General features: G+C 39.3%; 1 protein-coding gene across 3 annotated transcripts in view; it reads right to left on the bottom strand.

Annotated features, from left to right (window-relative positions):
• The window catches only part of DAPK1 (death associated protein kinase 1), an 84203-nt gene that overhangs the window by 41816 nt on the left and 18628 nt on the right, over positions 1 to 23759 (bottom strand). For all 3 annotated transcript variants that reach the window (XM_074533699.1, XM_026795182.2, XM_074533700.1), the window contains exon 3: positions 2263 to 2484. In XM_074533699.1, coding sequence (XP_074389800.1) covers positions 2263 to 2484 — 222 coding nt within the window. The remainder of the gene's footprint in view (positions 1 to 2262; positions 2485 to 23759) is intronic.

Below are 23759 nucleotides of genomic sequence, written 5' to 3'. Positions count from 1 at the left end.
TGCATGTTGACATATGGCAACAAAAGGGCAGCTGTGGTTGCTCAATTATACAAAATTGTGTCTCTGTGTGGTATACTGCCTCATAATTGTAGTCAGAACAGAACACAAGAGCCAGGAAATACACTATGTTCTAACCAAAATGGAAAATGGACACTTAGGGTAGATTCTGAAGATAAACAGGTTATTTAATGAGATTTCAGCTTTATTTCTGCTCATACGAAATTGCTCTGTAAGAACAAAGACTGTCAAGAGGGTAGGTCCCTAGGCAAAATGTGAATACTAGAACATTAGAGAAAAAGGATTACATATTTAATGTCTAAGCATGCGATTAAAATGACAATCCTGTCTATTCAATAGCTTTATGTAACATCACAGTGATTTTGAGAACTACAAAACTTTGTAGCAGTTAGCATATTCAAGTTTACAAAGGAATTGCTAACATCATCTTTTCCCCTTTGACTGTCTAAATAAATAAATGCATTACCTTTATGATATCCAAAACAGCACTTCTTCAATTGAAAGACTCACAAAGCAGTTTGGAAAAGTGGAAAAAAAATCTCAGATTGAAACTCTATAGGGATTGCTCACCTTGCAAAACAATTACCTAAATTGCCATACAAATAATTTACTGAGCTTCATGACATGGAGCTTATGAAATATGCAGATAGTCATTCTTCTGCTCAGTGGACAGGGGTGGTTGCACACTGACACACACACACAGCAGCCCTGCTGCCAAAAGAGCTCCCATTCCATGCCTCAGGTGGGGTGGCTGGGGCAGTCCCACTCCTCCTAGCACTGCCGTGACTGCCAAGTCTCCCTCACAGCTTTCAAGTGCAAACACTGGCCTGATCTCACCTGCACAGACTCCAGAGCACAAGGAGCTGCAGAAGCAGCAACACTCTGACAGCAAAGTTGTAGAGCAAGAGAACATGAGAGTTAGTATCAAGTAGGGAGAGGAAGAAGCATCACACTAATTTTGCTGTGTATTCACATCACACTTCAAAGAATTCTGAACAAAACCCAAGTAAGAAATAGTAAGAATATAAGGAACTTTTACTTTATACAAGATGGTAATTTAGTTTGGAAAAAAATACTTGTTTAAATTACCTATATTTGACAAACTAATTCAAGTGTATACAACTGGAACTAAAAAAAACTAGCCAGACTACAACTATTACAATAAAATATCACATACTGGACTAGAAGTGTAAAAATATGTTTGCATAACAACACATAACATAACAAAGTAGTATCATGCATATATAGACCATAGAAAAAAATGAACTCCAAAAGCTACATCCCAGTTTCCTTTTTAAATCTATACCATAAATGTACATGTTACTGAAACCATGCAACACTGAAGTATCTTTATAAAGTGGAAATACAATTTATCAAAGCTAGTAAACGGGAAGACAAAACCTGCACAAGAAAAATCACATGAACAGCCCACAAAAAGACGCAAGTGCTGCCCAAGATTCTGGTACCAAGTCTTCTGCATGCATGAATTTCTTACTGTACAGTATGGTTAACTGATACTGAGCAGGTATGGCAATAAAAAAGTGCCAGGCATGCCAAGTGAGTAAAGATATGTACATTCCAGCAGCACCACTGACAAACTCTTAACAGGTGACTAAGGCCTTAACTCCTACAATTGCAGTCTTTGAGGAACTGGAAACCAGACTAAAAAATGGAGAAGTAGTTTTTGCTGATGCTCAATCTATTAGCAATGACATTGGATGAAAATTGGTAACTAAACCAGTATGAAACAATGTGGAAGTTCAGTTCTCATTTTAACAAGAGAGAACTGTGGGAAAATTCCGGTGGATTACAAAATGAGAAAAAGCATTCACTGAGGCCACTTTACACCAACACAAAACAATGAAATTTCCTAAACTAATCTCCAGTAAGAATCTCTATTTTCCTGTGCTCTGATCTTCAAATCAGTATATTTAGTTCCAGGCTATTCTTTTGGATCCATAACATCAACTGATTAAAGTAAAAAGCAGAAAAAAAGAAATGCTAAATATGCTGATTTTTGTAAAAAAAAACTTTGTAGTGCATTCAGAGTGAAAAACACGTGTGGAAATCAGGAAACTATAACACTGACTAAAATCCAAAGATTTCTAAGGCTATTACCTATTTTCTTTTGGGGTGATAAGGAACTTCCATTGAATCACTGCAATTCTCAAATTTTGGTTTGTTTTTAAAAACCAAAGCAACAAATATTCTCCTACTAGTCTGTGGGTCTCTAGAGTTACTTACAGCTCCAGAATGAGAATGACATCTGTTTTATTCTCATAGACATCATGAAGCGTTATCACATTGGGATGCCGAATCTCTTTCAGTATTCCAACTTCTCGCTCGATATCCTCCCGGCTCACTCCACGACGGCTGGACTTCGTTCTCCTTTTCTTGATGAATTTTGCTGCAAACTGCAGGCCGGTGCTTTTCTCGCGGCATTTTTTCACTACGGCAAACTGCCCACTGAAAAACAAAGAGATGATGAGGGTTCAGTTCAGGACAATTCAGAGTTAAGAGTAGCCTGTTTGCTATGGTGGGGGAAATCAGCTTTTAACTCTGGCTAAGTGTATAACTGCTTCTTATGCCATCTAGAATAACACTTGAAGAAAACCTAGAAGAGGCAGGAAACGTAACTTAAGATTAATTAAATCTTAAATTGTCACACAAATGTACACATTTCAGCGCATCAGTAAGTAAAAGGTAGCACCTTACCAGCGAGGACCACTGGATTTTTGACAAATCTGTGCACTGGGGATTACTGGGCAAAAGTATGTTTGTTGAATATTTTTTCTTTGTTCTTCATTTGGGACAATTAGTAGTTTTTACAGTCTACATTATTTGTCAATATTCACTTTATTCTATATATATTCTATCCTTAAGTTTCTTTTTAAAAAATTTTAAAACAAAACTTGGTTTCATGACACTGCTTTGGATTTTGAAAGCACTGACTAAATATAGTAGTATCAAGAATTACTCGTCTTGTTAAGGACAAGTTTGAAGATGAGAAAAGTACCGAGACACTGAGAAACACAACCTGTGTTTGTATTACAAAACAGAAGAAGCTCCAGGAAGCTGCTGACTCCAGCACACCATCATTGATGTACAAGCCTGCTGTTGCTAGATGTACACACAGATCTAGGTCAGAAATCTCCAGGAGCCTAACATTGATTTAAAGAAAGAACAAGATTTCTAGAAGCGTTTTTCTTTTAGGTTTCCCTAATCTCTTGTTGAGGATTCTCAGGAAATTCTGTTCTGGTTTTTTTACCATATGAAGGAACAATAGAATTATAGGATGATACTAAGGAGAACATTTTTTGAAGTTACCCTACCCTGGTAACTGAAGAAGATCTGTTCTCTAAAGCAGATTTAGAACAGCAATTAAATTAGAGCTAGCCTTAATAGGTTTGACTACTCGAACGGCCATAAAGCACTCAGAGCTACACATTTCACACCACCATTACTACGCTGATCCCACACAGTACCCTGAGTGACGACACATTATCTTGAGCTGGGACATGCAGTTGGGCAAGGCTAAATGACTAAATGACTAAAGGACCTCTCATGTGAACTCTCAGAAAGACGCTCTATAGTAGCCACCACCATCTGGGACATCTTTGAATGCAGCCATGGGTAGTGAGTGAAGTAAACTTTGAGAGAAATCTTAAACCTCAACAGTCTAAAGGTGAGGTTTAGATTTGTTTCAGTATTATGATCACTACTCATGTTTAATTCTTCATTGTTTAATGAAATCAATTCATAAACTTGTGAGAAGATATTATATTGCATGAAAAGTGACTTTGCCTTAAATTCTGCCTGCCCCCAATTCCACACAAAGTTTTTAAGGATCAGATTTCCATATGGGCGTAGTAAACCCCTCAGGTTTAGCCAGGGCCCCTTGGAGAATAGAATGCCGACACAGCGGCAAAGAAGTTTCCTGTCTCCAGGGACATCCGCCTTGTACCCTATCCCTATAGCCATGTAAGGCAATATTGTGTTAACCCTACTATTGGTCACTTATGGTCACTCTAACACCTTTGCCATTGGTCAGGATTGGATCCGGGCCAAGGGCATAAAAGTAGCATACTGTACCCCTACTAACTCAGAAGAAGAGCTGAGACCCTTCACGGATCCTCCAATAAAGCCATACTCGTGGAACAGCCAGCGTCTTCTGCTTCTCCTCTCTCTACCGTCTGCTAGAGCCTTAGGCCAAGGGAAAAGCTACCTAGCAAGCAAAGCTGAAATCACAAGAGCTGCCTAATCACTAAGAGCTGAATACTCCCTGCTTGCTAAGGCTGTCCCGCGGCCTTGGTCTGAGAGCGAGCTGGCTTCTAGCACCCAGTCCCCTTGGGAACTGAGCTCTGGAGCTGTAACAGCTTGCATAGGACAAGACCAAGCTAGGCTCATTTATATGGGGACCCCCACATTACTAATACAAACTGCAGTGGACAGAGCAGTGCTTCAGACCACACCATATCCTCTTCTCCATCACACACAGGCTGGAAGCCTGCATCACTTGCCCAGACTTGGCCTGCTAGTGTGATCAGAGACACTCTTTGACATGTAACACTTTCATATGTGACTGAAAGAGAAAGCACAGACCTCTGGAATACCCGTGTCATCCTAAACTGACAACAGAGAGCTAGACATGGTATCCTAAGGCCATCAGCCTTCTCTGCCTGGTTCAGTCCAATTTCACAAAAACTGAGTTTGATCTCCAAGGTCTGAGCAATTTTGCACTGCCAGAGTAGAGGTATTTGCACTGCTGAATTGAAAACACAATTTCAATTCAGCCACTGCAGCTTTTCTGGCTCTTGCTTCCAGTGAGAAAGGCAAGTGATTGTCTCACACTCTCCCCCACAGCATGCACATCTCCACAGAGATACAAAGCTTTATTTAAAAAGCAGTCAGTTTTGCAGAAAATTCACAGTTTCAAAGAAACAACAAAGTGGAGTAGTAGACAGATGCAGACATCATCACAACTCCAAACAGCTACTTAAGCTCGTAGATCACAAGGAAGTCAAAAGCTGCTGTTTGTCTTTTGACCACCTGGCTGGCTTTCAGGCTAGAAATCTAAAACGTCTGATAGAGGAAGAAAAATATTTCTGCTTATGATTCATCCACAGGCTTGAATGCTGCATGGCTAACCACTCTCTTATTGATGCACAGCCTCTAAGTTCAGCAAAAGCTACTGCTTCACTGTGGAAAATCAACAAAACAAACAAAAAAAAGAAACAACCCTCCCCTCTACCCACCCTCAACCCCCTGTAATCACTACACAATCACTACAATGCAAATCAGACAAACACAGAAACAACAACCCCCAAAATAAAATATTAGAACCAAAATTACATCTAACATCAGTTCTGGAATGAAAAAGGAAAAACATAAATCAGAACTACACAGACATACAATATATTCTGATATCCAAGATTTAATTATAAAAGTTGGCAGGGATTAGGAGTTGTCTGTGTTTTACTGACATGATGATTTTTACATAGTATTATGCATATTAGAATTACATCATTCCCCAAAGCCACTTCATGCTTCCAATGCCTTTAAGGTTAAGACTGTTTAATCTTATTTTGGCAATGGCTCAACTATGAAGTTACAGCATGAGGTTGACATCCGGAACAAAGGGGGCTACATACAACAAGTAGATCTCCTCTCTCCTGAGATATGCCATTTATTTTCTCAGTCGTTCACTATTTTCTCTGTCCACAACCACCTGTTGGAAGGATGCCCTGACTATCACTATTCAATGTAAAAGTGTTATCAGAAGTCCAATACATTGTTTAAAACATATTACTTTAAAGATTGGTCTCATCCATGGTTTGACAGGAGGTGAAGCTTCAAAAATCTTTGACACTGCTCAAGACTGTAAGAAGTTCATTAACTAACAGGTACCGTGAGTAAGTGCCAGTTATACACCAAATAACCTTCTTGTTGTTGCTGTTGTGGTACTTATTCAGCACACAACCACACAATTAGCTGCTTGTTATTAAACGCTGTACACGCAGATCACACTTAAGCTGCAATCAAAGGGGCTGTTTCATGCCTGTGATCCCTAAGCCACACCATTTTACAACTCTCTCTAACCTCCTGTTTTAAAAGCAGAGGAGATGTGTAAATCAAAATGTATTTACTGGGCTTTCCCTTGCAGAACTGCAGTGACAAGGTGGTATAAATCAGCTTTGCACACATAACACTCATAGAATATCCAGTAATATCTTCCCAAAGATCCTACATTTTCAGATTCAGCATTCATTCATACAGCACCTTCAAAGTCAGAAAAGTCCTTTAGTTTTTTAAGTTTCCTTGCTTTTGTAGGTTTGATTTAAAGTGCATGGAGTCAAAAAATGACAGCCATTTTAGAAGAAAATCACGCTAACCACCCTGCACCCTCTCCCCGAAGTAAATCACAAATTCACACTTAATAAAGTGTCCGACATAATTTTTTTTCCACATAGCAGAATCAAGTTAAACAGCAAGGCAGGATGACAGCCTGATGTAAGGACAAATACTTCTGCTAATAATAGTAATTTGTTTTGTGATCTTGTAATCCTTAACTCAACCAGCCCTTAATTACTACCTTAAACCTACTCTTTGTGGGACACTTGGCATACATCCACATCCAGTGATTTTTCAGACTCACTTCAGAACAAGTAGTTACCCATTACCTAATCATGACATTTCTGTATCCTTTTTACATCATAAGACACAGTGCCCTTAACAATAAATATATGTATAAGCAAAAGTCATGCAGATAGGGGATGGAAACACCAATAAAGCCCCCTATATGTCAACCTTTATTGGTCCTTGCTTAGTGGGATCACAAAAAAACTGCTCATCAGCATGAATTAAGGAAAGTTTTAAATACAGAAATATAAAAATTCCCTTAGAATCAAAGGGAAAACACAAAAGGGTACTTCCATTTTTTCCACAAGGATGATGACAGTAATTAGGGGTGGCAGATACCCTGTATTCTTTCCCACTCCCAGCTGTCTGCACCAGCTCTATCCAGGTAGTTTGTTCTTTGAAGAGTAAAACTCTTGCTTCAAGAACCTGGTGAAAGAGTTCTAAGCTGGACACAGAGTTGGTCCAGAAGACTGCCTTACAAAGTTTAATGGGGGCAGAAAACAGGAGTAAGGAAAAGGCATAAAGTTGCCATCAGAGTAATAAGGTGCCTCAGTATGTTTCTGACATGCAGGCATTTTCTTCCTATTTAAAAATTTGATATTCGGTACACAACTCTGAAAACATAATGTACTGAGATTCAACTACTTTTACTATTTGTTTGACTACTTCCCTTTTTAAAATTACACTAATCCAACAGAAAGAGATTTACATAATACTATTAGATTAGCCTGTGGAAGAAACTGCAACTTGACGATGGGGCTACTTGTTTCCTCCGACAGAACACCTATCAGCACACTGCTCGTCTGTCTTTCCTCAGAGATCTCCTGCAGGGAAGGGCAATGGAGCCGTGGAAGTGCAGCCCCAGGAGCACCCCAGCATCAGCCCCATCAGCAGGCACTGCTATCCATTGCTGTCTGTCACCAAAGGCAGCTGACCTGCTTCTGCTAACAAGGTTAGCTCCCACAAAACTCACAGTGTCCAAGTCTTTTCCAAAGAAGAAGAACACTTGTCCACAAACTTGGCAACATGAAGGAACAGCATCTATATACCTGATAGGAGAAGGAGCTGGAAGCACCTGAAGCCTATTAATCATCACAAACTTGTTTCAGGCTGCACGTAAACAGTTGTTATAGGAAAGGGCAAAGTGGCCATAGAAAAACAGAAGTAATAATTTTGGGAGTTGCATGAAAAAAAGCAGTACTAAAGAAAAGAAGAAAAGAGAAGTTAAACATGATACAGTATTTAAGCTATAGAGAAAATACTCCTCAAATGATATATGAGTGACTAAGCAGAAGAATACTCAGCTGGAAACTGATGGTGGGCCACAGAGATCACTGTTAAGAGCTGGCTATTTCAAGTACTGCTAATACAGAAAAGTAAACATAAGGGTTTAACTAGATCTGTAGAACAATAAAAAGTGGAGTGCTGCAAGTACACAGGCGGGAAAGGGACGTGTGTTAGGCAATTGTGCAGTACATTTCCAACAGGTGCAGAGTTAAAATGAAATTGCAGTTTACACCCATCAATATAATGCATGCCAATACACTTTCCTTAGAAATATTTTGGAAAAGCAGCAAAGGCAAAAAGAACAACAGCAAGGAAGGAGAAACAAAGGGGAAAACCAGACATTTATAAAAAACCCAAGTGTACTAACACCTGGTATTTCTGAGTTCTGCTAACTCCCAACTTTCAAATTCCTTGTTATGCACAGATGAATTAGTACACTTACAATACTCACATCTTTTAAATTATTTTTCTTTATTTCTGTCTTAGAATAATTTTTGGTGTCTAATTACCAAGTTCCAAAAGTTCCAAGATTCCACCATAGAGACTCAATGTATGTATGTGATGCTGTTTGATTATCCTTCACTATTAATATATCAAATATTTAATTTAAAGCTATTTTCCCAAAATATGCAAAGTATAAAAAATAATTATTCCTTTATGTAATACTTTAAATGAATAAAACCCCAACTTTCAAAAGGAACTCTATTATTACTATATAATTTATTTAGATACCTTTTTGTCTCTATACATCAACTGATACTTCTGTTGTACTATCTATACAAATACAGTTGGAACAGTGTAATCGGTAACTTAAAAATTAAATTAATAGAAGCATTTTTAGAGTATCTAAGACATGACAACATGAAGCAGTCAGAATATGAGGTTTCAAGCCATGTAAGAGGCAGGTGGGCTAAGTCAAATTTTAAAACATATTGATAGACTAAAGTGCCTACCATAACTTTGTGTAATTGAACGGCAGTCAGGTACCTCTCCCCAACCCCTTCATGCTGTGATGGGGAGGAGAATCAGGAAAAAAATTAAAAACTTCAGGGTTAAAATGAGAACAGTCTATAACAGATAACAGCTGCAATAATAATAAAAATTCTAACAAAACCAATTACAGCAACAGTAACAATGGAAAGAAGAGGGTGTGTGAGAGAGAGTAATAAAACCCAAGACAGAGAAGAATAAAAGAATAAAAACCCAAGAGAGAAAAGTAATGCACAATACAATTGCTCAGCACAAACTGATGTCCAAATCCATCCCCCAGCAATGACTGCCCCTCTCTTACGATAAACTCCCCCTGGATTATATTTTGGGTATGATTTTCATGGTATGGTATATAACATGGCCCAAAATTTGCCAGTTGGGGTCAGCTGTCCTGGCTGAGCAGACTCTGGCTGGCAGAGCATGGAAGATGAAAAGTCCTTGCCTTAAGGTAAGCGCTGCTGAGGAGCAACAGAAACCTCAGTGTGTTACCAGCTTTATTCTCATGCTAAATCCTAACCACAGCACTGTAAGAGCTATTAAGAAGAAAACTAACCCTATTACAGCTGAAACCAGACACAAAGAAGTAGAGAATTTGTCCAATCTATTCATTTCCCCAACGTTTTAAAGTTTGTGCCACATATTTTTGTGGTTTGGTTATTTTAAAAACAAATCATGCCTTTTAGCTATGTATTTGTATCCTGCAGAAATTGTCTTGTGCTGTCAACCTCAGCACATAATACTGATGAAATTGGAAGTTTTTGTTGCTCTGCTGATTTCTGTAATTTCATTAGGTTGCTAACAGACTTCTCTAGATGTTTGCTAAGCTTACAGAAAAGTGATTTTCTTCACTGTTTTCTCAGATACCCAGAAGAGCCACTAGTCCTACAGGATGACATAAGAGCATGATAAAAAAATTTATGACCGATCTAAATAAGGTATCTCAGAAAAATATACATTGTTTACTGGTTTTTATTATTATTTCTTAAATGCTTCATATTATCCAAGAAGTGTAGGAAAAATTTTAGTGAAATAGTTATATTGGAGATGGGGAAGAAGAGAAAAAGTGATGAAAGGACAAGAGACTTTTACTTTGTCCGTGTACAGATATGCACGTGTATGCAATACTGAGTGCAACAAGGTATTTTAATTCCTCACGGTGAGGGTGGTTTATCATAGAATTAAACTGCTTTCTGTGCCACACATTAAAAAAGGCAAGTGCCTGCCATTGCCAAGGCTTCCTATGGAGCTCGTTTATCCATTTCTGGATTTGGTCAAGATCACATCTCACTGAACACAGCTCCTCAGTACAGTGATTAGTTAAGCTTGAGCAGAATAATCAGATGGCTCTGGCTGGCCCAGAGAGAAGGGGATGCAGAAAGACAGCTACATACTGTGCTTTGATGTCAAAAGTAAGACCAAGCATGCCTGTACAACTTTGCATGTCCTTTCCCCAGCGCCCTCACCTGAAGATGAGCATCTGCTCAGGATTTTCTTATTCCACTGAGAGAACCATGATCAAGTTTTTCCAACATACTTAATGTCAAACAAGTTACACAGTTGGAGCAAGAATACATGCACGCACCTGTGCACACATTTGCTGAGCTGAAGAGCACTTATTAACTAGCACAGGCCATCAAGCAGAGATGAAGCTCATGCATCAGCAATTTGGCAGTAAACATCAATTGCAGATGATTGAAAAACTCTTCGCATTTACAAATAAGAAGCTTAGAAATAATGCAATCTCACCATTGGGCTGAACTTCATAAAGTAGAATAAAGCACAAGTTTCAGCCACTCTCTGTGTGCATATAAATATGCACAGTATCTCTATATACATTACTATGAGGACTTTAAACAGGATAAAAAATATGAATGGATGATATTTTGGGATTATATTTTGTTTACTTTTTATTTTATACACATTATAGCGTGAAGCAAATAGATATCAGATACATTTTATCATAAGAAGTAACTGAGCTTCCGTCCTTGAAAAGGGTTTTAATTAGATATATAGCACCTTGAAAAAGAAATTTAAAGTCAAAATGCCTGCAATATTTTCATCCTGTTGCTGTAGTTTGTCTGAAGGCTAATGCACTGCCCTTGCCAGGTACGGCTGCTATGTTACCAGAGGAGAATGCAGTCCTCTCTTTTATCCAAGGAGAATGCCTTCACATTTTTTTCCTTTTAAAAATGGTTTCACTTCAATCCACAGCTCAAAACTGAACAGGATTTCAGTGAAATCCTGTGTTCTGATGGGGTTATACCAATTGTCCCATGGAGCTACAAGTCGATGTGCTCAGTGTGATTCCCAAGTGTTGGCAGGTGACATTGAAGGGGGGAGAACAGTGGAAGGAATTATGAAGAGTAGAGTCAGAGATGCTTTATTATGTGATTCAATGTGAAAACAGCTATGAAACACTTGAACAAAGTGATGTAAGTTCCGTTTGTGTTCAGAAGAAATGGTTAAAGGCGGAAGAATGGCAAGGAAGATGGTGGATTCGCTCCAGCTGGGAATACCAAGGCCTAGAGAATAAACAGTGTGGGAAACCATATATTAAACCCACTGCTGTTTACCCCCTATCTGTTTGGAGAAGTAGAATTTCTGTGTAGAGATAACATAGATGTTTACAGAGACTTGTAGGCCCTATCCCAGGCATGCTTCGGCTCCCTGTTGGGAGAAAGATCAAAGCAGAGACCATAAAAAGCACAGGGAGGTCACTGCACGGTGCTGAACTCCGCGTGCTCAGGCCCTGGAGAAATGGGCACAGCAGCAGCCCTGCCACTGCCAGGGTGGGACTGAGCCTGGTGGTGCCTGTGCCCTCACTCGTGTCATTGCTGCCCAGCCTTGTTTCAGGACCCTCCAGTTAGAGAGGTCATGGAATAAACTTATTCTCTGCATTTCCACTGTGGTTGTTTTTGGTTGCTCTCAATCACGGGCATGCACTGATTAACAGTTAACAGAAATTATTTGTATTTTAGTTCAACCTCTTTATATTTAATTAGATGTGGCTGAACTGCGGTTTGCTTCACCTCTTTAAAGGAATGTTTAGGTGAGTTAAGATGCGTCACACATTAACAGAACCATAGAATAGTCTGGGTTGGAAAGGACCTTAAACATCACATTCAACTCCCTTGCAATAGGCAGGGACACCTCCCACTAAACCAGATTGCTCAAAGCTCCATCCAACTTGGCCCTGAACATCTCCAGGGATGGGGCATCCACAACTTCTCTGGGCAACCAGTTCCTTCAGTCCCTCACCACTCTTACAGTTAGGAATTTCTTCCTAATATCTGCTCTATTTAAAGATACCATTGCTCAAAAGAATGAGGAAGAGGAATATGGGGGTTACAGCAAAGAATGGAAAGCTCTGTTTTCCAATATGTACAGTATTTCAACAAATATTTATTATTTAAATTGCCGTATAAAGCATGTAATTGTGAGACAGTCAAGGCTTATGAAGCCATTTCATAACTGTTTAAAATTATTAGACAATGAAGTTTGCCTCAGACTTTAAATAAGAATTAACACCCATAAACTCAAATTGATAGGTAACAACTCAATAATGTAATAGAAATTTCACTAAGCCCTTCAGAAACCACCTGCTCAGAAGAAAATGCTGTGTGAGAAAGATGCATCTTTAAGCTCTGATCAGTCCTTAAGCTTAAGCTTTGATTCTGCCTAAATTTTGTATTTCTATGCGCCTCATTATTCTTAAATTCAGATTAACATTTTTATTGAATTTTCATTTTTTTTAAGGGCAAGAAGAACTTCCAGTGACTCAATTTCTCTCAGTTTAGATAATTGTAAAATTAATTTGATTTCTGTTTTCCCAAGTTGTCTTCAAACTTCTTATGGCATTAAAAATAACATTTAAAGTTTCTTTTTCATATTCAATGAAAGAGTGATCTGTAAAATTCATGTGCAAAGTAAATGAAAAAAACCCACACATGAAATCATTACCTTATGATCAAGACATGACAGAACTTCATACAAAATGCTATCTAAAAGTGTAAAACTTAAAGCCAGTGAATACATAATAAGATTTAAGAAATCACACAGAATTCTTCAAACTATTTCTCTGGGTAGATTTCTCTTTTCAACACTGATACAATGGAATCATTCTGGGAAGCACTTGAAGAGTCACAGAAATAGCTCCCATCTGTTAAATGCAATGCTGTGTCTGCTTTCAAATGAAGACCTTTGAATAAAGTGTTTTGTTACTTTCAACACGCAGCTGCAACCGTTCCATGAGTTTATTCCACCTCCTGATTAGAAATAATGGTAGGGGCAACAAACCCGACAAGACCAAGATTTAAGGGAGTTTGGAGCATAGCACCTCTTAGTATCCACTCTCCTGTCCTTTCTGCCCTAACTGGGATCCCTGGTTACAGTACACGGGATACACCAGCCTTGTTCTTGGCTACCCCAGCCTTGTTCTCCCTCGCCACTGTGGCAATGGGTGCCGCGCTGTGCAATGTGCTCCATTTCTTCTGCTCTATGGTTTGTGGTCTTTCTTGGTCAAAATTCTGCAATACAAATGAATTACTACTTGCTTGCCTTTCCCTTTTCATTAAAACTTGTTCCCTCTTATTGAACAAGCTGCATACTTTCATGGACTGTTTACCTCTGGTGTTTACCAGCTTCAGTCCTCTTCATCCCATTCACTGTGCTCTTTTAATACAAGAGGAAGGTTTCCTTCTATTGATTTTCACCACTGTCAGTCCCCTGTATTTTCATCTTCCTCACTCAGCTGTCTAAATTCCAGATTTTTAAGACCTCCTCCTTCATCTGCAGCTTCAGCACTTGCAAGTCCACCTTCTCTAGTATCTCAATAAATCTCAGTCTTCAAGTCATTGTTGTCCAAAACTAGGGAAAATTACAAATTTCTCCTCATTCCTTTCAGCTCTGCTCTCATTGTTACTGCTCTCTCCTGACATTCACCTGACTCCAGCACAGTGGCCAGGTATTCAGACCTCTTCCAGAAGCTCAATTAAAGAAATGAATCAGTAGTCCCCACAAAGTCTCTCCTAATGAGAGATGAATGAGAGAGATTTGGAGAGACACCCTTCTCCAAATCACCCTCTGGCTGCCTATACTGTGTTCTCTGCCTGACGCTTGCTTTCCTCCCAACTTACCTAGCTCACCTTCACAATAAAATGGCAAAGCACACCAAAAACTTAACTGAAAAGAAAAACCAACCAAACCCAAACGATCCTGATAATTATGCTTCTGTTCAGTGGGCTGAATCCCAGACATGATGTTTACACTCACCCAGTACTTTTAACACTCAGTAGGGTTTATTCAGTATGTAGATAGAAACAGTTCTTCAGCACCTATTATTTTCTCAACTATGGATGTATATTGCATGTTCCAGTTAACACACACAGTTTTAAACAAATACTTTACCAAAAAAAGGGATCAAACAGTAATCCAAGTCATTAATGTGAAGCTTCCATACACCTCATTAAAAACACAATTCTGCTGCTTTCAAGGTTATTTACTCCCTTTTATTTAGATAGCTTAAGTACTTGTTAGAGGTCTTTTAATGAATAAATAAAAAGTAAGGGCATATATGCACAAAGACTAAGTTTAACTTAACAGTTAAACAGATGTTAAACACTTAAGCAGATGGCATATCACACAGTTAGCCATCAATCTGCAACATGGGTAAAAGGATTGCTCTACAAATCTTGCTGGATAACCAGCATCAATATAGAAACTATCCATCTCCTCCTCCACAACATCCTCCCCTTTTCACATGTATTAAAAAAAAAAAAAATCTGTTCCTTAAGCAATAGTATTTCAATGAGAAATTCTTGGACATTTACCTACCCACTTGCTTTTGGGTCCAACTCAGTTCATTTTAAGTACTGCCCCATTGAAAGTATAAGCCTTCTGAAGTTCCTGCATTTGCCAAGATATTTCACTCACAGAAATTCTGTTATGTAGGAAGTTTCACATTTCTGTTCTAATTTCAATCCGCTATTCTTTCAAAGATGTAAATATAACTCCTTCCAGTTAGCTTTAGGTTTTTTTACTTCCTCTCTTCATAAACAGTCTCACCATAACTGAACTAAATGGCACAATTACCCAAAAACACACTAAAATAATTTTTCTTTGGCTTAGTGCATGCATATAGCTCTAACTCTGAAGACAGAGAAAACTGCAGCACCTGAATGCTGTCCAATCTGAGAGCACAGCACAGATTCAATCGCTGGAGCCGGGAGAAAAGACAGTGACAAGGATCTTATTTTTCTTTTTATATAGCTAACTGCTAGCCAAATCCCTCTAAGTGTCTCCAACCCCCTTCCTTAAAGGAAAAATAAAGCCTATGACCTAGCAGTTCAATCTACGCAGCTTTTATGTTAAAATATGCTGAACTGAAGATGGCTGCTTGTTATTACTTTGGTAATAACATGGTTTTGTTTAACATGGAAATACATTCTATTAGAACTTTGTGCTACAGCAACAATCACAGCATTCTTTTGAAAGTAAAGGATGAAAATCACTGGTGCCAGAACAGCTCACTTCATTAAAAACACAGTGTTCTCTTCCTTTGGTAGGATTTGGAAGTGCTGTTGTACAGCACTAGAGAGACAGCAAATTTGGAGCATGACTGCTGAATAATTACATGGGCCCAGGTTAAGCACGCATTTTATCTGCATAAGTGCTCCTTGTGGAACAAGAATGAGGTTTTCAGCTAGACTCCTAGAGGAAATTTGAGAATACAGAAAAACATCTAGGTTTTGGAGGTCTGATTATCTAACTTTTTTAGAACTTAAATGAAAAATAAGAACAGATCACTGAAAATTAAAAAGCCTGTATGAAATTCATATGAGAAATAGATGCATCATCACTTTATTCATCTATTGGACCTCTTTCATTGCATGAAAAAAATAGCCACTTTTTCTCAAAAAACATTAAATATTCCTTGCATGATTTTTAATATTATTTCTGCCTATAAGAACTTACTTTGACTTATCATAAAAAAGCTAGCAGTATGCATTTAGTCAAGAAAAGAGTACTGAATGTTTCATTTTTTGGTGTTATGCAGAGAGTACCATTAACTTTCCTTTATATTTACAGGTTGTAGCTGAGTTGATCTTCTTTTAAAGCAGAGAAATGGATTAAGTGATTTCTAGAGATAGTTTTTTAAAGTATGAAGCTAGAGCATGAAGGCATCCCACTTTTGCAACTGGATGTTGTGCACAGAAGCTCTCTCCGGAAAGTTAGGTTTGACCTAACACCACCTCCATTTCTGACCTCAGCAGTCAGAAGTCCACATGCCTATTTCAGTGATCTTTACAAACACTACAAAACTATGACACTGAAGGAAAGGCTGGAGACTGTTGTAAACAATGTTGACACTTTTATTAGTGCAAGGAGTATGCTCAACAAATATTAGCAGTTATAATTAATACAACTGAAAAAAAAGGAAAAAGAAAATGTTGCAAGTCCATATCAGCATTACTAAAAATAACTGGTTTTCTAAATTCAGCTTCTTTCTCAAAATATAATTTTTTTTCTACATTTAGTTTGGACTAAGGAAATTTGTCATCCAAACAGCTGCATATTTAGAATTGCTAACATTACTTATAAGTTTCACTTTCTAGAGTAATACAGTCAGTCTCTAAGAGATTCTAATGCACCAATTCCAGCTCTCAGTGCTTCAGCTCTTCCTACTCAGATGAAAAGGTAGGCATCAGAATAAAAACACTTTCACATGGATTTCAGCTTAGCAGTCACTGCAGCTGAAAGGTTTTTTTCCTGTTGCAAGGGCTGAGAGAAAAGGACGCTACAAACTACAAGGAAGCACTTTAGAAATTAAAGTCTTAATCTAGATGCATTTCTGTAGAATTTTGCAGAATTTGTAGAATTGTAAGTGACCTACACAACCTGGCTTTGCCACCCTCCATCCTTGTGCTTCATCAGCTACAGATAAGCAGTACTGCACCAGAAATAAAGCAAGCACAGTGACTTGGAAATATTTGGAGGAGAGATAAAGTGTGTTTAAATACAGCTCCAAAACAAAGCAATGATTTCTGAATTAATAAATTACATTGTAAATGGAGCTTCAATGAGTGTGTTTTTCCCAGAAAACTGGACTTTTCTTTACAGCTTTCAAACAAAAGCGTGGCACACTTGTAGAAAGCAGTACCCAAATCCATCCTGCCTAAGAGTTAGGTATAAGCAAGGAGTTGTGAGCTTCTTTCTTATTGCTACCACCAGCAGTGAGTCCCTAGATTCAGTTCCTCATCTTGCTTCTACTCAGGAGCCCCCCACATATAAACTGAAAATAACCAAGGCCCTGGAACAAAAGTAGAACCAGTGACCCAGAGGCATTTCAGTACTCCCAATGAAATTTCTCTGCACGTTAGTTCCCTCTCCATCTTTCTAGAGGGATTTTACTGCATTCTCTTTGCGGTTATAACTTCCTCAAAAATTAACTACAAATGCACTTCCTGAAAGTGTTAACTCTTTACTTTAAAGATGTTTAGGGAACAGTACTGTACACATGCTGGAAGGATATAAAGGGCTTTTAGTTGATTTTAACCCTACAACAAAGCTGTAAAGTTCAGAAAGTTTGGAAAGTTTTGGGTTCCTTCAGTATATGTTATTGTCAATAAATTAAAAAAAAATTGTCCACAATTGACTGTTTGCTTTGCGGAAGATATAGTTGCTGTAGTTACTAAATAGCTTTGCACACGGAAAAAGGAGGCAATCCTGAAATATTTCACTTTCCAAACCACAGGCTAACTTCGATCTTTGATTTTCTAGACAGACTTTTCAAGTTAAGATTTCAAATATTAAGCAGCACAAATTCCTGAAATTTTCTCGTATCTGGTGCCTCCTTGACAAAGGAAACAGAAATGATACAAGCTCAACTAGTACAAACAAAGGCATAACTAATGTTTATTAATTTTTTGTTACTTCACAAGGGCATTTTATCTTGGCTTCAAGAATACAAATTCCATTTATGTATTTCCTTCCTTTTTCTGTCATCAAGCAGCATTTATCTGTGTATGTGTAAATTTCATCTACTCGAAACATTACCTGGAGGAAGGTTTCCCTTAGCAGGGACTGCTATTTCTTCCTTCACAGAAGCCCAGCTCTAATAAAAACACTGTCAGAGGACAATGTGCCTCGTGACTGCTTCCTGCACAGACCTCCTGTGCCAGCACTGTAAGCAGCCTGCCTTTCCTTCTGCCAGCCACCAGCTTTCCAGTCCAATACAAATTGTCTCAGGGAGGCCAGCACAATGTGCTCTCCCCTGGTGACAAGCTTAGTTTTGTTCTTTTTCACATTAAAATGTCAACGAGGAGCTTCCAGAAAGACACCAGTGTGGTAGTATATTTGCCACAAATGGCCTTGCAAAGCAGTGTGATGAAGGACAACAAATTTTAATAGTCCTTTTTTATTCTAGGGAAACATATCTTTTAAGAAGGATTTATTATACTGGGTATGAAAACCTGTGCTGCCAGAGACAGTGTGCCAGGGAGCATTTTCATGATTCTCCTCCCGTAAGATCTCATGCCCAGCTAGAGGAGGCAGCAGTAGGTACTTTTCAGGAAGTCAGCACTCAAACTCAGCTCCATGAAGCCAGGAGACAGCCCAGTGTTTTGCAGGATGGCTCCCTCCTATTAATGATGTCTCAGTAACCTGCCTCAAGGCCACTTTGTACTTCTTCTCACTTGTTCAGCATGCAAAACTCAAACCAGAATCCTGCTACCCCTCTACACTACCATGTTTCTGAAACTATTCTGGCTGCTCAATTTCACCAAGTTCCAAGATGCTGGATGCCAAAAATGGTTGTTTCTTCCTTGCACTGATCAGGGGCTGCTGAAGCAGCTGGCAGAGCTGGAGGTCCTGAGGCAGGCCCAGCTACTGGTGAAGGGGAGATGAGCTGCAGATGGGGCCAGTATCACCTCTGGATCGCTCCCTTCTGCTGGGACTGCTGTGCCCAGCGTTCTCCATGGAACACAACGAAGAGTTTGGCTGGCAAGAGCCAACGGTGCAATAGCCAGCCCTCCACAGGTACTGCTGCCCCACTGAGACACTGCCCTTGGTGCCAGATGACACGCACCTGCCACAACAGGGGATCATCTTCATTGTTCTGTAGTTTGGGAGTTTGGAGCCCAAAGAAAGTAGAACGGGGCTCCCAGGATATTTTGGTTTAACTGCCCTTGACTGTCTTGCACTTGGAAGTGCCTCCTAACATGTCAGGAAGGCAAGTGTGCTGGCATGCAATTCAGGATTCAGGATGGATTGTCTCTCACTGCAGAAAATGCTGTTTTGTTATGGCAACCTGTGCAGTACGTTTACGCTGACCAGCTGTGACAACCATGTGGCTACTCCTTGGCAGCCACAAAAAAACTAATGGAAGACACTCATGATCTTGGTAGCACATCCTGAAAACGTAGGGGCACCCAAGTTTGCATCTGCAGAGCAACAATTCTTCAAGTCTTCCTTCCCCTCACAGGTCAGGTCGAGCAGCAAGAGCTGCTTTGGCCTCACAGCTTCCTCATGGCTGAATGCCAACAATGGAAGGAAAATCAGTTTTCAGAGGCAAAACTGAAAAAGATTGCCAGAAAATACAGACTGCTCTCTTCCTGTTTCCTAGAGCGACATCAGTGAAATTTTTCTAGCAATTAATGAGTTTGCACAGGTGTTACTCCAAGTGTAACCATAAGACTGTCTAGCTGGCAGAAGTGATAGTGTGTTGGTGGTGACAGGCAGAGAGCTGAGCTCAGCTGCTGCAAGTACACTACTGCAGGGTTGGCAGTCAAAAATCAGCTTGTAGGCTTGACATGAGAATTTGTCAAATGGAATAGGGAATCCTCCAACACCTTCCTTTCTGAAACTGCACAATCACATAAAAAGTCAGAAAAGCTTCTGAATTAATTTTTATTGTCTTGGCAACACCACCATAGAGTCTCAGCTGTTTTATAAACAGCTTTTAGGCTTAAATTCACTGTCATTTTCAATGTATTCACTACATACAAATGAAGACACTTATTGCTCTTTTTGAAAGCTTTCTCAAAGCATGGAAACAAAAAAACCCAAACCCCCCAAAAAAACCAAAAAGACAAACCAAACCAAACTTCAGCATCAGAGAACACTTATCTCAAACTGTGAATCAAAGACCATTTGAGTAAACAAATTGAAATCCTAATACGTGTGTGAGTCTAGCCTTCCCCTTAAGAGAGAAAAGGGTAAGCACAGGCATTGCTGCAAGCAGCCAGACACAACCGTTGTGAGGGATACAGATGTAAATTGACTCCACAGTGAGTATCAACACCTCCCAGCAAAGGTTCCTCAGAAATCCAGGTCCCTTTGGAAGATGCAATCCAGCAGCAGCTGCATGGCGCAAGTTTCCAGGCAGCTGTAAGACATCCCTGCACACAGCCATTTCAGCGTGTGCTACAAGAACACAATTTATCAGAGATGGGAACATAGTAAGATAAAACAAGATGACAGAAGGGCTTGAAGTGGCATCCACATGAAAGGTGGTGGCACACAGTGAGCATGCTGCAGACATGAACCACTGGCATTGCCTGTGCACAAACACAGTGTTCTCACAAGTACAGGGTCACCAGAATCACAGCGAGCACAAGCAACGTCTTCTGCAGATGCAACAGGAAACTGACAATCACGTGGAAACTCGATAGCCACCACAAAACAGCCACTTTTTCTGGCCTCACATGATTTTGTGTACTATAATGCTGGGACTCTTTTCCCCATCTGCCATGTGACTAGCAGAAGGCATAAACATCGGGCAATATCTCCAGGGTAGTACAAAAGAGATACTACCAGAACTGCAAAAATTAAAGAAGGGATGATCATAACTCTATTGAATTTTAAGCTCTGCTTCAAAGTTAAAGCCTTTGTAGGCCACACATTAAACAAATATCTACAATAAATCAGGAGAGTCCATAAAATTAGTGTAAAAAATAGTACTATCAAGACCTATAAGACTTCTCTACGCAATTTACCATGAATTTATAATTTTTTCCACTCACAGTCCTCCCAAAATAGTATTTTTTCACAATTCAGTTTAACTAATTTTCCTACTAGCATCATTCAGTGTATAAACATTTGTTCAGCTGGATTGCTAGCACAGTGACAATCCTGCAGCAAGCGCATGGCTTTTTGGAAAGGGCCTCTAACATGTTTCTTGTCTGCCTAGAAGTGAAGCCTGTACAAAAATATCTGTGCACACCCTACTTAGCCTCTGCATGCCCAGCTACTTCTTCCTGTTATCATACCTCTTCTTAAACTGATCTCACAAAACCAAGATTTACTTCTAACCATTAATGCTCAATGACCCAGCTTAAAAGATAATTAAAAAACCCCAAACCCTGTTCAAACATGGCACGGCAAAAAGTGCTACCACATGTCCTGGGACGTCCCCCGCAGCCACCCAGGGCATGCCTAACTCCCACTAGACCAGCTTGCTCAGAGCCTCATCCAACCTGGCCTCAAAGACTTCCAGGGAAGGGGCACCCACAACATCTCTGGGCAACCTGTGCCAGTGCCTCAACACCCTCACAGCAAAGAGTTTTTGTCTAGTGTCTAATCTAAACTGACCCTTTTTCAGTCTGAAGTCATTCTCCCTTGTCCTGCGACTATCTGCTCTTGTAAAATCTTTATTGTAGGATTCTCCTCATCCTTTGTACCATTTGCCAGTGTTGTTTATCAGAGAGGGTACAACTTGGCCTTTCTCATCCCATCCCTGCTCAACTGAACTTCATCTCTATGCCTTTCCCAGCTCATCTGTCCTTGTCTCCACTGCCTCTGCATTTAATTCATTCAAATCTTAGTTTGACCAGCAATACCTTACTCAGACGTGCTGGTCTTTTGCCTTCCTTGCCCAGGTTTTTGTTCCTGGGGATTGCCAGCTCTTCTGCTCTACGGGAGACTTCCTCAGAGATCTCTGTGCCACTCCCTTGATCCTCTGGGCAGTTTCCCTGGAGGGCCCCCTGACTATCTCTCTGAAGAGCACAAAGTCTGCTTTCCTAAAGTCCAGCAGCCTAACTTTACCATTTACCCGAGTTCATATCCCTCAGGACTGCAAACTCCACCACTGCATGGTCACTGCAACTAGGCAGCTCAGTTTCTTCCAACCACAGAAAATTAATTACTCTCAGGTTAAGAAACAAAACTGAAATTAATTATAACTAGTTCACTACATTTGGGATAATATTATGGAAACATCAAATTTGATTTTTTTTTACAGGACAGAGATGGATCACCTAAAATCAAATATAAGCTCGTGGTTTTAAATTAAGACTGAAAGAATATGCAAAATAGGTCAGAAAATTTTCCCTGTAGATGATTTGCTCCCTGAGCTATGAAGCTGAGAGGACAGAATTGAAAACATTACACTTTGTTACATTAACTTTACAGCAGCAGCACCAAACCATCTATGTCAAAAAGTACAAAGTCAACTCCAAATATTTTCGTCAGCTTTCCCTGTTGACAAGTGATACCCAAATTCCACAGAAAAGCTGTGGGGCCATCATGCAGTGGTTGTGAAGGCCTTGTCAAGTGAGCAGAATAGTCAAACTGCATAACTGCCCCTGTAACTTGAAATTCAACAGAAATGCATAATACAATAAAGATACTCCTTTATTACATCACCTTCTAATCCCAGAAGAGTATTGATGTGCAGCTTAAATACTTGGGAACTTCAGCAGAAAGGCTTGTACAGACAATAGTGATGTTGTATGCAGGACCAACTTTGGTGTCTCCAAAGGAAAAAAGTGATTAATTCAACAGTTGCTTCATTATGATCAGATCAACAGGCCACTTTATAGTTCTGTCTCTGAAATAGTTCTTCAGACAGAAGCAGAGTGACCTCCTCCAACCAGAACCACAATGGAATGCTCATTCCAAACACCTAAAACTGCGTTGCTTAAAAGCAATGCAGCAACTGCAAAGGGCAAAGAAGAGACTGTAAATTGACCTTTAGCGACCTCTCAAAGTATGCAAAAAATATGAAATGCAGATGAATCTGAAAAATGCTAAGATATTGGCACTATTTCTTTTTCAGCAGCTTCCTACCCTGTACAAAAACAGTTACTGTCCAATTTTCAGAACAAAAATTCTAATTGTTTAAAGAGAAAATAAATTTTCCATCACTTAATTATGAATAACCAAGGGAAATAATTATTAGCAATTTAAAAATTAATATACATAAGGTTTCCCTGTAATATTTCTTCTGATGACAATGATCCTAGCTGCACTATTGTCTTGTGATTGATTTTTAAGCTGAGGTGTTGGGGAAGTTGGATTTTTTTAATATTCCAATACCTTTTGGTTAAAACAGTTATATCAACTTTAAGAAAACAAAACTTTAGGCAACCACAAAACTCAGTTGACAGGAATTCACTGTGTACCAAGGTGTGCTTGTCACTAAATGAGTCAGCTTTCTGAGGAAGAAAATAGTAGGCTAAAAGCACAACACAGGCAGAAGAGATTATTTCAGACTAAATCTGAAGATGTTTTCAACCTTTTAACATCCTGGAAAATCTCAGCTCCTGTAGGTTTATTGAGTGATTAAGGACAGCATGGTGCATTTTGACACTTGGAGATAAAGGCAAGGAAAATATCCAACAGGCATCAGGAAGTGAATATCATGTTGACATTGAATAGCTGCCAAAGTGCAGAGGGCAAAAAGCAAATGTAAGCAAAGATAACATCCAAGGCAGACCAGAAGGCAGCGATGTGTTGCTTCTGATGGTGTATAGAAAAAACTGAACCTTAATACAAGGAGGAAGAAAGAGAAGGAAGAACAATGGGTAGAGAACACAATTGATTTTTAA

Source organism: Zonotrichia albicollis, chromosome Z, assembly GCF_047830755.1.
Source record: "Zonotrichia albicollis isolate bZonAlb1 chromosome Z, bZonAlb1.hap1, whole genome shotgun sequence".
NCBI classification, from domain to species: domain Eukaryota; kingdom Metazoa; phylum Chordata; class Aves; order Passeriformes; family Passerellidae; genus Zonotrichia; species Zonotrichia albicollis.
This window is presented reverse-complemented; position numbering and strand designations above follow the sequence as displayed.